This window comes from Silene latifolia, chromosome Y (assembly GCF_048544455.1).
Source record: "Silene latifolia isolate original U9 population chromosome Y, ASM4854445v1, whole genome shotgun sequence".
NCBI lineage: Eukaryota > Viridiplantae > Streptophyta > Magnoliopsida > Caryophyllales > Caryophyllaceae > Silene > Silene latifolia.
The window spans coordinates 83,156,320-83,171,178 of record NC_133538.1 but is presented as its reverse complement, the minus strand read 5'-3'; the positions used below and the strand labels follow the sequence as shown (position 1 = coordinate 83,171,178).

The window sequence follows — 14,859 nt, the reverse complement described above, 5'->3', positions numbered from 1 at the left end:
GTTCAAGGGGGAGGCCAGAAAAGCAGTGGGAAGCTCTTCATGATGGATAAGCAAGAAGCTCAGAACGATGCACATATAGTTACCGGTACCTTTCTTGTTCATAATATACCGTCTTTTGTTTTGTTTGACTCGGGGGCAACACACTCTTTTGTGTCTAGGAGTCATGCTTTGTCTATGGGTTTAGGAGAGTTTGAACTTGTAAAGGACGATGTGTTTATACCTTCCGGGGAGTCAGTGTCATGTGTTAAGTTGTACAAGGGAGTGTCTATGTTGGTTGGAGGGGTAGATTTACCGGTAGACTTGCTAGAGTTTCCTATGGATGGGTTTGAGGTGATTGTCGGGATGGATTGGTCGGGTAAGTATGATGCCAAGATAGATTGTCGGCAAAAGAAAGTGTCTTTAAAGGGTCCTAGGGGTATAAGGGTGTCTTATAAGGGGTTTGTTGTGAGACCTAAGTGTAAGTTCATAGCGGTAATGACCTTAAAGTCATGCTTGAGGAAGAAGTACCCCTTGATTCTTTGTCAAGTGAGAGATCGTCGAATAGAGCCGCAGACAGCTGCTGATATACATGTGGTGGGAGAATTTGATGATGTTTTTCCTGAAGAGATACCGGAGTTGTCGCCAAAGAGAGATGTTGACTTCAACGTGGAGCTTAAACTGGGAACAGGCCCTATATCTAAAGCACCATATCGTATGGCACCTAAGGAACTAGCTGAGTTGAAGAAACAATTACATGAGCTGTTAGACAAGGGGTATATCCGGCCTAGTATGTCGCCATGGGAAGCTCCAGTTTTGTTTGTGAAGAAGAAAGATGGGAGCATGAGGCTATGTATCGACTACAGGGAGCTTAACCGTGTCATAGTGAAAAACAAGTATCCTTTGCCTAGGATTGATGACTTGTTTGATCAGCTGAGTGGAGCAGGAGTGTTCTCTAAGATCAACTTGAGGTCAGGTTATCACCAATTGAGGATAGCGGATGAGGATATTCCAAAGACAGCTTTTCGGTCCCGTTATGGCCACTTTGAGTATATGGTAATACCTTTTGGTTTGACTAATGCACCAACAGCTTTCATGGATCTGATGAATCAGATTTTCAGTCCGTTTTTGGATAAGTTCATGGTTGTCTTCATTGATGACATCTTAGTCTACTCTAAGACTAAGGATGAACATGAGGAACACCTAAGGATCGTTTTGCAGACTCTGAGAGAGAACCAGCTTTATACCAAGTTATCAAAGTGTGAGTTCTGGTTAGAAGAGGTGGCTTTTCTGGGTCATGTCATATCTAAGAAGGGAGTATCCATGGATCCTAGCAAGATTGAGGTTGTGACCAAGTAGGAATCACCAAAGAGTGTTGCTGAGGTTCGGAGTTTCTTGGGCCTTGCTGGCTACTACAGGAGGTTCGTGAAAGACTTTTCCACCATAACATGGCCTATGACTGCTTTTATGAGGAAGGTGACCAGATTTTTTTGGGATGAGAGTTGTGAGACGGCGTTCCAGACCTTAAAGGATCGTTTCACCACAGCTCCTATTCTAGCTTTGCCAGAGGGATGTGAGAACTTTGAAGTATATACCGATGCTTCAAAGAATGATATAGGTTATGTGTTGATGCAGGAAGGGAAGGTTATAGATTATGCTTCGAGGCAGCTGAAGCCATACGAGGAGAACTACCCTACTCATGATCTATAATTGGGTGCAGTTGTTTTTGCTTTTAAGATTTGGAGGCACTACCTTTATGGGGCAACCTTTAAGGTGTTTTCAGATCATAAGAGTCTAAAGTATATCTACACTCAAAAAGGAGCTTAATATGCGACATAGACGATGGATGGAGCTGATCGGGGACTACGATATGGAGATCATCTATCACGAGGGTAAGGCTAATGTTGTTGCAGATGCTCTGAGTAGGAAGAGTGTTCATTCGCTATGTACAGCTATGTCTTTGCTGAAGCTAAGGGATGAGATGTCTAAGATGGGGATCTTTATGATAAGGAAATGGGATGCCATCGGGGATTTGACGATCGAGCCGGATTTGTATGAGAACATCAAGAGTAAGCAAGAGCTTGATCCTAAGATCCAAGAGTGGAAGTCTAGAGTGGAGAGTGGCACAGTTTCTAGGTTTTCTATCCACGCAGATTGGAGTGTTCGTTTTGATGGGAGATGGTGTGTTCCTAATGATGCAGATTTGAGGAAAGTGATCCTAACAGAGGCTCATTATACTCCTTATTCGGTTAACCCAGGTGGTGATAAGCTGTATAAAGACCTTAAGAATACTTTATGGTGGCCAAACATGAAGAGGGATGTAGCGGAGTTCGTGGCTAAGTGTTTGACCTGTCAGAGGGTCAAGGGTGAGCAGCGGAGACCACAAGGTAAGATTCAATCTTTGGAGGTACCTGAGTGGAAGTGGGAGTCGATCTCTATGGACTTTGTGGTTGGATTACCTAGGTCACAGCAAGGTAATAACATGATCTGGGTAATTGTTGATCGGTTGACAGTCAGCTCATTTTGTTCCTATGAAGGATACTTAGTCCAAGATGCAGCTGGCCTTGGGTTATAGGAGACATGTGGTTCGGTTACATGGTATACCTAAGGATATAGTGTCGGATCGTGATGCAAGGTTTATATCTAAGTTTTGGCAAGAACTGCAGGAATTGATGGGTACTACCTTGAAGATGAGCACCGCTTTTCATCCTGCAACTGATGGTCAGACTGAGAGGACTATCAAGACCTTGGAGGACATGTTGAGAGCATGTGCCATGGAGTTTGGGGGAAGCTGGGAGGACAGGCTTGATCTGATCGAGTTTTCATACAACAACAGTTATCATACTAGTATCGGGATGGCACCTTTTGAGGCTTTGTATGGTCGGAAGTGTCGAAGTCCAGTTTTTTGGGACGACAGTTCAGAGGCTGTGGTTTTAGGACCACAGCTGGTACAGGATATGGTTGAGCAAGTTCGGTTAATTCGTCAAAAGATGAAAGTAGCTCAAGATCGTCAGAAGAGTTATGCCGAATTGCACCGCAGAGAAATAGAGTTCGCAGTAGGTGACAAGGTCCTTTTGAAAGTGTCACCTATGCAAGGAGTGATGAGATTTGGAAAGAAAGGCAAGATGAGCCAGAAGTTTATAGGTCCTTATGAGATTTTGGATCGCATAGGCGAGGTAGCCTACAGGTTAGCCTTGCCACCAGCTTTGGATAGAGTCCACAATGTCTTTCATGTTTCACAGCTCTGGAAGTATGTGATTGACCCGTCACATGTACTTAAGGTTGAGAATATCGAGCTTGATGAGTCCTTATCCTATGCTGAGGTTCTTAAGGAGATCCTAGACCGCAAAGTACGAAAGACAAGGAATGATGAGACCGTTTTACTCAAGGTACTTTGGTCCAATCATAATGTGGAAGAGGCCACATGGGAACCAAAGGAGGCTATGCGAGAGCGTTTTCCTAACCTTTTTGATTAGGTATGGTTGGTTACGGGGACATAACCGTTGTCTTTTTAAGGGGGTAGGAGATGGTCGCATGTGTGTTTTTGGGGTAGTTTGAGTTGGGTTTTGTGATGTTTTGTGCTAGTATATTGTTGGTATGTTGTGTCGGGAGGTCGTTTTGTTGTGTTTGTTTTGGGTAGAGTGTGAATTTCGAGGACGAAGTTCTTTTTAAGGGGGGAAGACTGTAATACTACTAATTTTATAGGCTGGTACTCGACCGAGTATGGCCTACTCGGTCGAGTAGTGTGTGTTGTGTAGTCTGTTTGGCTACTGCCGAGGAACACTCAGCCGAGTATACTGAATACTCGACCAAGTAGAGGATACTCGGCCGAGTATACTATACACTCGACCGAGTATCCGGTCTGGCGAGTAATATTTCAGCGGTTTGATTCGGGAGTAATTAGGGCGTTATATAATTTCATTAATCAGTTTCCTAAACACTATTTACAAAACCTAATCATCGTACGACGCTCTAATCACTCTGAATCTCTCCTCTATGTGTGTGTATAATCGTAACAATCGCATTCAATCATTTATTCCTCCGTCGGTAAGTCTTTATCCCTTTGATTGTTGGTGATTATTTTCTAGGGTTATCTTTAATCATGTATTGGGGAAATGGGGTTTTGCAATTAGTAATTGTGTTATGTGATTATTGTTTAGGCGAAGACTTCGTAGAGGAGCCGCTCTAGTTGCTTGATTCTCTTCACTGCTGTTGTTGCTAATGTAGGGTTTCCCTACTCAGTTACTGTTAATTGATTTAAGATGTGATTGTATTGTGTATGCCCATTTCTGCTGATCATCGGAGTGTTGGTGTTGTGGTGGTGGTTGTGATGTTGTTGTGTTATTTGTGGTGGAGTCACTTGCGGGAGTGGCTTCACGCCCTAGTTCGCCCTCCGTGGAACCCGTCACGGGAGGGGATGTGCACATTAAGGGACAGGGTTATCGCTCGTTGATGAGCAGGATTTTGGTGGGGATTGGCTGGGGTCCCCCACTGGCAGCGTGGACTACCTGTTGCGATGGGTAGTCTGGCAGGGCTACACACTTCAGTGTGTAGTCGGTTACTGTGTGAGATCGGGAGACTGGGGATGGAGGATGATCAGCTGGTTACTTGTACCTTGTCTTATTTTAATTTAGCAGTAATGACCCCGTTGTTGTTTTATAAAATCTGCGGTGATCCATTCGTGGATGGTGAGTAGGCTGTGTCAGGTAACGCATTTGGTGAGCTTGGGGCGGTCATAGGAGAGTCGTCACGCCAGATCTAGTATCACCATCATGAGTCTTAGCATTTGATTTGTATTTGATAGCATTTTGATTTACATTTTTGGATTTTGGAACATTGTAACTTTTACTACCTTACCGAATCTTAATAAATGTGTTTGGGACTGTTGCTTTTGATATGTACTAACCTCGGGCAACCGAGATGGTAACAGCTTTTCATGCTAGGGTAGTCCTGGTAAGGTACCTTGGTATGAGGGGGGTGTTACACTCTTCCTCTTGCTTTCTCGCCGGTCTTTCGTCATTTCCACCGCAGCTTCGCCTCACCAGGTACTCCTTTCTTTCTTTAATCCTCCTTTCTCTCCTTCTTCAATTATGGGTAAAACTCGCCACACCGCCTCAACCTTTACTCCGGCCGACCTAAACCCAAACCCTACCTTTCCTTCAGCGGCCATGGCGAGACTTCTTTTAGGCATGTATCGAAGTCGATGGACGAAAAATGGTTCGAGGAATTCTTCTACATGAGAAAGGCCTCCATTCAGCCACCTGCCGATTATATTTTTGAAGACTGGATAATAACCTCGAGTAAGTAGCTCTCCTGGCGCATGTTCTTGTCTTTCTAATGCTTATCGGCTTGCTTTTCATTTCTGTGCAGGCCCCCGCAACCTAAATCGCCTGGGTGACCAGACGTCTGCCTGCAACAAGCTGTTTTGTATCTCTCTCTCCTACAGGAAGTTTCCTGATCTGCTACCTGACTTCTCGCCTGCCTCCTCTTCCAACCCCCAACAATCAGCTCACAGCATGTCTTCTGGTATGCCACCTTACACTGACGTGCTAACTGTTTCACTTGACACCTCTAACGCCTGGCGTCTTGCTGATTACAGGTGCCAAAGTTGATCCTCTGGAGGCTATTCTTCAGAGTGCTAAGAGAAAGAGAGCTGCTAGGAGTCCCGACGTGCCCTCTGCTTCCAAGAGAAGTGCCCCTGCTGCTTCCTTTCAATCTCCTCCTACCCATTCCAACACCGTTCGTCCTGAGCCCCTGGAGGTCAACCCTCTGTCTCGTCATCCTCCTACCCCTCCAGCGAGTCCTGCTGCCACTGCTAGTGGCGGTATCATTGCCCACTTTCCCGATGGTTTTGGGAATATAGACAAGGTGCCATACTGGCCTGAGATCGACCAGATCCTTTTCCCTTCTCTGGTGGAAGTGTTTACGGAATTCTCTCCTGAGGAGATGGCGGAGAACGACGTGCATAATGCTCTTATGGTGCGTACTCGTCTTCTGCTGCCTATTCTGGATCTTTCCATGCCAAATCTACAAACTTTTTTTTTTTTTTTTTTTTTTTTTTTTTTTTTTTTTTTTTTTGCTTTTAGGCTTTCCAGACAGCCCTTTATAATAGGAAGATGATCAATGTGGTGCAAACCACTAGTCGGGCTACCAACACTAAGAATCAGGAACTGTTTGGGACCATTGCTGACTTGGAGCAGCATCGCTCTGACCTGAGGGAGCGTGTGGCGGAGCTGAAGGCTGAGCTGAGTGGAGCCAATAAGAAGTTGAAGGAGGAAGCTGACCAGTTGGTACGCACTCAAGAGGTGTGCAGCACCTTTTCTGATTCCCTTAAGCGCTCTAACGAAAAGATCAGTGAGCTGATCTCCCTCGCCACCAACATTGTTGCTTATGCTACCTGGCGGGGTAAGATCAGTGGGATGCGTGCTGCGCTTCCTGAGCCTCCTACCCTGCAGTCCATAGAGGAAGAAGAGAGGTAGCTGGAGACCCTCTACCCTGTTCAGCCTGACTTGAGTGTGCTGATGCCTGAGGTTGGCGAGGTGAACTCACCTGCGTTGATGGAGCAGACGGCTACTGAGGAAGCTGGTTCTTTTCAGGAGGCTACTGTTGCTGAGGAGGTTCAAGAGGCTGCTGGCACTGAGGGCATGCAAGCTAGTCCTGTACCTGAAATGGAGGGTCAGCAAGAGAAGGCAGGAGAGGTGCATGAGAGGGAGGTCATTGACCTGGCCTTTAGTTAAAAGTTTTTCCTTTGAAGTCTCTATTTTTTTTTGACTGGGAGTCTGGCCCTGTGTGGCGTAGATTTGTATGAATTTTTAGACATTTTTGCTTTGTGTTTCCCGCTGTGGTGGCGGTTGTCTGAACTCAGGGTCATGCCTACCTTAGTGGCTTGTTTGGCCGTATTTTGAAATGATCCTTGCCTAGTTTTGGCAAGTTTTATTCATATCGTAACTTGTTGATTTTATGTTCTTAGCTTAGGGAGCTGTCGTGTCAACTTACTGGCTAGTTTTAGTTGGTAGCGGCCGTGTCAACCTAGGAGGTTGATTTAGACCAGTCGTGTCCGCCTGAGAAGGCTGATTTAGACTCAGCTAGCTGTCGTGTCAGTCCAATGACTGATTTAGGCATATGCCGCATTCTGACTAATTAACCTTGTTCATGACGCAAGGTGTGTTCATCACGTTTAAAGACAACAAGGGCGTACCTTAGGCAAGTTTATCGTCATTTTAGGACCAATAGAACGTTGCAGGATTCTGGTAGCTCAGAGATCCCTGCGCTCCGTATGTTTGTGCATGCATGTTGGGACCCTGATTGCGTCGAGTACTCGGTATTGAGAGCTACATTTGGGGGTGGTATCCAGGGTAGCTGGGTGAGCTTTAAGCTGTCAGCCAGGGTCCCTTTCGTATATTCCACAAGCCACTTGGTGAGAGTGCTCCTATTGGAGAATTAGGTTAGGAAAGTTGGAGTGCCATGTGCCTTGTCACCCTGCGTTTGCAGTTGACAGTCCTACTAGCAACACTGGCGCTATCTCATGGGGTGCCAGAGCAATTGTGGTCCCAGGAAGCTACAGACCACACAGCTCCAATAAAAAGAAAATAAATGGAACAAAGTTGGTAGTATGCCTACTACGGTTTTTTTTTGGGTGTTTTTGAATACAAAACTCTGTACACTAAATTCTACTTGTTATCAAAAGTGATACCTCTTCAGGTGAAGTATGTTCCATGGTTTGTGTATGATTTGACCATCCATGGTCATCAATCTGTACGTCCCATGGCCAACAACGCCTTCAACCTGGTATGGTCCTTCCCATTTATAGGCAAATTTGTCTACCTTGCGATTCTTGGTGTTTTGGAACACTTCCCGGAGAACCAGGTCTCCTACCTCCAGGAGCCTGACTTTTACGTTTTTGTTGTAGCTTTTGGCGACTGACTGTTTGTAGGCAGCTAGACGTATCTTTGTACTTACTCATAGCTCATCTATCGTATCCAGGCTCCTGATCATCTCTGTATTGTTCAGTTCCCCTGTCATACATCCATACCCGTGGGTTGGAACTAGAACTTCTGATGGAATTACTGCTTTCGCGCCAAACACCAGGCTGAAGGGTGTCTGGCCTATTACAGTATTTGGTGTAGTTCTGTCTGACCAAAACACTAGTGGCAGCTCATCTACCCACTTTCCTCCTAACTCCTGCAATCACCTTCTCAAGTTATCCATGATGATCTTATTGCTAGATTCAGCTTGCCCGTTGGATTTTGGAGTCATGGGTGATGACTTTTTCAGAGTGATGTTCCATATGGCACAATATCTTTCCGCGTCGTTTGAGATGAATTGTGATCCGTTGTCACATATAATTTCTGATGGGATACCAAACCTGCAGATGATATTACGTTTGATAAAAGAGATGACCTGTTTGTCTTTTACCTCCGTGAATGCTTCTACTTCTATCCATTTTGAAAAATAGTCTGTCATTGCTAGCATCCATAGTCTGTTCCCTGGGGCTCTACGCAGAGGACCCACGATGTCCATTCCCCATGTCATGAATGGCCAAGGGGAAATGATAGGATTTAAAGGTTCTGCCAGCTGGTGGATCATTGGCGCTGACCGCTGAGAGGCGTCACATTTTCAGGCATATTCTGCCGAGTTTGCCCTCATTATGGGCCAGAAGTAGCCTTGTCTGAGGGCTTTGTTTGACAGACTCCTGCCCCCTGCATGGTTTCCACATTCACCACTGTGGAGGATATGCAATACGGTCTGTGCTTCTTGTTTATCCAGGCATTGCAAGTAGGGTCCTGCCAGTGACTTTCTAAAAAGCACATTGTCAATTAGTATGAATTTGGAGGCTTTCATTTTGAAGCCCCTTACCTCTTTCTTGTCATCTGGCAGCTTGTCGTGCCTCAACCAATCCAGGTAAGGCGTTCGCTAGTCCCAGTCATCTACCTGATAATCTGACTGGCCAGCTGGCTGGCCATCTGCGTTTGATAGAACTGCTGCCACATCCTGGTGATCTTCCAGTTCTCCTTTATCTGCTTCTTCTAGTTTTTGGATTGACGACTCTAATACATGTGCGATGGGGATGTTAACCAGCTTTGTTATCTTGAAGGTTGCCCCTAGGGTTTCTAGGGCATCAGCCTCCACATTCTGGTCTCTGGGAACCTGCTTGAGCTTGCAATCTCTGAATTTCTGTTTAAGCTCCTTTGCCACTTTTAGCTAGGCTATCATATTTGAATCCCTGGCTACATACTCATTATTCATATGGTTAACTATAACAAGGAGTCGCTGAATACCTGCAGGTTTCTGACTCCTAACTCCAGAGCTAGCTGCATTCCTAGTATTAAGGCTTCGTTCTCTATTTCGTTGTTAGTCGCCTTAAATTCACAACGCACTGCTTGTGCTATCAGGTCTCCATGTGGAGATCGCAAGATCAGTCCTACACCTGTCCCCCTTTGGGTGGAGGCTCCATCAATATGAATCTGCCAGACTTCTACCTTCTTGTTCCATTTGAGGGTTAGGATTTCTTTGTCTGCCAGGTTTTGGATAGCTGAGCTGAAATCTGACACAAAATCTGCCAGTGCCTGTGACTTTATCGCGGTTCTTGGATCATACCTGATGTCGTACCCACTAAGGTGTACGGACCATTTTAACATTCTTCCTGACAGCTCAGGGTTTCTTATTATAGATTTTAGTGGGTAATTGGTCACAACATATATGGTGTGGGACTCAAAGTAAGGGCACCATTTGTAAGACGCAATTACAAGTGCTAGTACTAATTTTTCAAGAGATGTGTACCTGGTCTCTGCAGGTAGCAGAGACTTGCTTATATAGTAGACTGGCTTTTGCGCTTTGTCTTGCTCTCTGACTAGAACCGCGCTTACTACTACCTCCGTGACAGCTAGATAAAGGAACAGTGGTTCTCCCTGTTCTGGCTTCTATTATAACGATGGGGTGCTGAGGTAGTGTTTCAGCTCCCTGAATGCTTGCTCATGATCTGTGGTCCACTCGAATTTCTGGCTCTTCTTTAGTATGTCGTAAAATAGCCTGCATTTGTCCGAGGATCTCGAGATGAACCTGCTCAAGGCTGCCACCTTGCGTGCTAGCCGTTACACATCTTTTGGCTTTTCTGGCGACTCTAGCTGTAGTACTGCCTTAATTTGCTCCGTGTTGGCTTCCTTTCCTCTTTGAGTTACGATGTAGCCCAAGAATTTCTCAGATGAGACTCCAAAGGTACATTTGGAAGGGTTCAGTTTCATTTTGTATTCTCTGAGCGTGCTGAAGGTTCCTGCCAGATGTTGCATATGATCCTTGCCCTTCTTTGATTTTACCACCATATCGTCAATATATACCTCCATGGTTCTTCCTATCTGTTCCTTAAACATCCGGTTGACCAGTCTTTGATACGTAGATCCCGCATTTTTCAGGCCGAAGGTCATGACGTTGTAGCAGTATATCCCCCTCTCAGACATGAATGTTGTCTTCTCCTGATCTTCCGGATCCATTTTGATTTGGTTTTAACCACTCCAGGCGTCCAAGAATGTTAACATTTCATGTCCAGCTGTCACATCCACCAATACGTCAATGTGCGGCAGTGGGAAAGGATCCTTTGGGCATGCCTTGTTGAGGTCGGTGAAGTCCACACATACTGTCCATTTCCCATTCTTTTTGGGCACTACTACCACGTTTGATAGCCATTCCGGATATTTTACTTCTATTATCTTGCTTAGTGATAGCAGACTGTCTACTTCTTGGTTGATTACCTTATTTCTTTCAGCTGCGAACTTCCTTCGTCTCTACTGGATGGGCTTGCAACTTGGGTCTACGCTGAGTTTGTGTGTTATGATGGATGGATCTATTCCTATCATGTCATCATGGGACCATGCAAAATAGTCCATATTGGCATGTAAGAATTTGATTAGGTGCTTCCTGAGATCTCCTGTGCATCCTGCCCCTATTAGTACAATTCTTTCTGGGTGTAGGTTGTCCAGATTGATCTGATCTAGCTCCTCAGCTGGAGGCTCAATGTACTCATGCTGGACATGCTGCTTCTGTAATTGCTATGTTGGAGGGCTGGCCGTGTATTTTAATGCCTTCTTTTAGCAGCCTCTGGCTTCTTCCTGGTCTCCTCATATTGTCTCTACTCCCCATGGTGTGGGGAACTTCACACACTGATGATACGTTGAGGGGACCGCCTTCATCAGATGCAACCATGGTCTTCCAAGAATAACATTGTAGGTAGATGGTCCATCTATTACCAAATATTTTACTTGTTTGTTGAATCCTCCTGTATAGGTTGGAATCACGATCTCTCTTAGCGAGTTAGCTGTCTCTCCACTGAATCCTACCAGCGGGATGGTCTTCTTCTGTAAGTCTTTCTCGCTGAACCCCATATTTTCTATGGTTTTCAGCATGATTAGGTTTACCGAGCTGGCAATATCTACCAGAACCTTCCTAACCGTGCAATTGGCCATTGCCAGTGTTATGATAAGTACATCATGATGTTCCTGGCTGTCATGTATATCCTCTTTGTCAAAGGCGACAGCAGTCAGGTCGGCGTGGGAAACTCTGCAGGAAGTCTCCGGCCTGTCTCCCTTAGTTTCAGTAGCACGCCTCTTGGCTGCCGAATATGTAAATCCGGTTAAGTTTGAGCCGCATGTTATCACGTTTATTATCTTGGTGCATGTAGGTGGTGCTGCGGGCTTTGTGAAGCCCACCTTATCCTGCTGCTTGTCCCCACATGGTAATAGGTGGCTCAGTTCCCCCTGATCGTACAAGCGCCTAATCTCCCTGCGTAGAGTGTATCAATCTTCCGTGTTATGCCCAATGTCACGATGGAACTCACATTTTTTCTTACTGTCTTTTCGCCATGACTGTCCTTCTACTGGTGGCCTAGGCCACCTTACCCCGTCTCCCATCTCCCTGAGTGCTTTCAGGATCCCTCCGACGCCAACTGTGAATCCATATTCTGCCAGTGTGGGGAGTTGCTGATTCTCTTCTCTGTTATCGATTCTGTTGACTCCCCTACCATATGGCCTATATCTCTCCTCCTTCTTTCCGGTGGATTATTTTCTACTCGACTTCTCCATGGTCGACATGCTGGATACGCTTGGCGTACTTAGTATGCTGGCTCTAGCTAGGATGTCTTCTTCCAGTTTGATTGCAACTGCTGCCTTTTCTTGCACCACTTTGAAGCTATGACAAGGGTGCATAGTCAGCTGCTTGTATAGGTCTGACTCGTGGTGTAAGCCCCTTATGAATGCTTCCACTGCCGTTGACACATCGCACTTCTGCACTGCCACCTTTTCATTATTGAATCTAGTGTTGTATTCCCCAATGGTCTCGTTTGTGCCTTGAACAATCCGGTATAAGTCGCCAGCATGCTTTTGTGGCTTCCGGCAGCTTGCGAATTGCTGAGTGAACGCATTCACCAGATCGCCAAACGTGGATATCGACCTGTTAGGTAGACTTACGAGCCATCGGAGTGCTGGTCCCGATAGTGTGGAACCGAACCCCTTACACATACATGCTTCTTTTACATGTCCAACGACCGTCACTGTCATCATCTTTTGTTTGTACTGGCTCACGTGATCAAAGGGATCTGTTGTGCCATCGAAGAGAGTCATGTTTGGGTTTGCGAATCCCTTTGGCATGGCGACAATAGATATTACATCTACGAATGGCGAGTCAGCATAACTGTCGGGAGCTGCCTTCTCAAGTGGAGGTGGCATTCCTGGGACCCTACTCAGCATCTCCCTTAGTTCCAGATACTGCTTGTTGGTTAAACTTCCTGAGTCTGGGTTGCGTTTGTCTGTTGTCTGCTGGTTCTGGATACTGCTCCCAGGTCCGAACTCCAAAGGATTCTGATGCGGCGTGCTACCTAATGGGACCGATGTCATGAGCGTTCCCTGATGCCAACTTACTTGCAGACTACCTGCGGATCCTGCACCTGGTGTTTGCTTAGTTATTACGAGGTTACTAACTGGGATGTTACTTGGTTGTATTTCCGTGTGGCTGGAAGGCTGTCAGCTATCCGGTGTGAGGTATCCTAGTCCCTTTAGGACTATCCTTTATCCCGTTGGTACTGCTGTCAGATCTAATCTCGTCACTAGCTCGGCTGGAATCTGCCGAGGTCGACTCCTGCTGCCTGATGCTCCCTGGGTGAGATCCATTACTGGAGCCCGGACCTCACCCTCTGTGCTGGCTGGTGTGCTAGATTGCTGCCTTAGGACGTCGATCTGCGCCCAGAGTTCCCTATTCCTCCTTTTCGCCTCAGCTTCTACCTTCCTTTGATCCTCCCGCATGCTTTCCATCACCTTCTGCAGATTTTCCATTCCACTAAGCAAGGCTTGTGTTGGACTTGGTGGTGAAGTGAAATTCGAGCTTCCAGGTCCTTTGTCTGATTTGGAGTGTGCCGCCACAGCAGGAGTCCTGGGGGCAAGGTTACTTTTGCCACGGGTGTGCCTGGGTGCTTGAATTGGAGCCGTTGATGCTGGATTCTGGATAGGATTTGGTGATATCTGTGAACCCCCGCAATAACGCGGAAAATATAACTTATAAATTCAAGCGGAAATTAGGAAATTTTTAAAACTTTTAAAGTTTAAAGCGCGAGTTCATTAAAATGGAAAACATAAATAAAGAATGCGGAAATAAAAATTAAATTATACAAACGCGATAGTCAAAGGTGAGGGAAAATATATCCCTCGAATGACAAAATGATAAATGGTGAGTCTAAGCAATCCTAATAAACCAACTACTAGTCCAAGGTTTAGTTCTCGCTAGCCCACACGTCTTCCCCGCATAAGCATCTTCACAACCTGTCATTCATGTAAACATGAACGCCACAGTAAGTGGGGAGTAACTCAAGGTTCTCCCAGCCACAAAATGTCAAAACGAACATAACAAAGAACATAAACAAATAATCATATTAGGTAAGATATGAGTGAATCGAATTATAACTAAACATGGGATCATACGTGTTTAAACCAACAAGGGTAAAAGAAATGATGGAATAAACAAGTAAGGCATAAGCATCAATAAATAAATGGAGAAGAGAGACAAAGAAACAGACACGACCACTTAGCCACGAGCATGTATTTCAAGGAGATATAACCAAAGTAACCATCCAAATAATGCAAGACATTTATCACTCTTAGACTATAATTTCCTCGGGTAGGACTACGATAATAATGGGTCCTAGTCTAAATCTGCAGATTCTCGAGTGTACATCCCGATTCGACGTGCGCCAGCACAGCACGCACCCAAGACTCGACTACTAAGGAGACCGAGTGCCCCAATCGCCAGAATAGCACGAAAGTGGCGGAAAGACTAAGATAAGACTCACTTGCCAGAACAGCACAAGTGGCCAAAAGCCGTACTTGCCAGAACAGCACAAGTAGGCCAAAACCGTATTTTCCAGAAAAGCACAAGTAGGTCAAACCCATGCTTGCCAGAACAGCAGAAGCTGGGCAAAAATATATGTCAAGCACATACGATGGTATTATGGCATTTCTACAAGAATACGACTCTTTGCAAGTAGTTATTTATAATAATCTTTTCATACTTGTAACATATAAAAACAAACATTTTATTTCATAATTATACATACCGGTTAAATAAAATAAATAATATATAACAACTGGTAATGGATACTTTACGTCATGTGAAAATTCACGGAAAGCATACAAAACCAATACATGTGACAAGGTGAGCCCAAACACACCAAAAAATTAAGTCCATATAAAATAAGGGAGTGAGTCAAAGTACAATAGGAAATCGAGTCTTAATATTATACGCATTCGAGCCCAGAAGATACAAGCAAGATAAACACTTTATAGCACTAAGGAACGAACTACGCACACAAACACGTAAAAACCGATTCACAGTTAGGTCATTAAATGA

General features: G+C 45.2%; 1 protein-coding gene across 1 annotated transcript; it reads right to left on the bottom strand.

The window, feature by feature from the left end:
* Positions 1-11,087: 11,087 nt before the first annotated feature.
* Positions 11,088-11,989, bottom strand: LOC141628425 (uncharacterized). Its single transcript, XM_074441573.1, has 2 exons — positions 11,913-11,989; positions 11,088-11,748 (listed from the first exon to the last, which is right to left on the bottom strand). Exons 1-2 carry the CDS (start codon positions 11,987-11,989, stop codon positions 11,088-11,090), a joined length of 738 nt encoding a protein of 245 aa, XP_074297674.1.
* Positions 11,990-14,859: the final 2,870 nt, after the last annotated feature.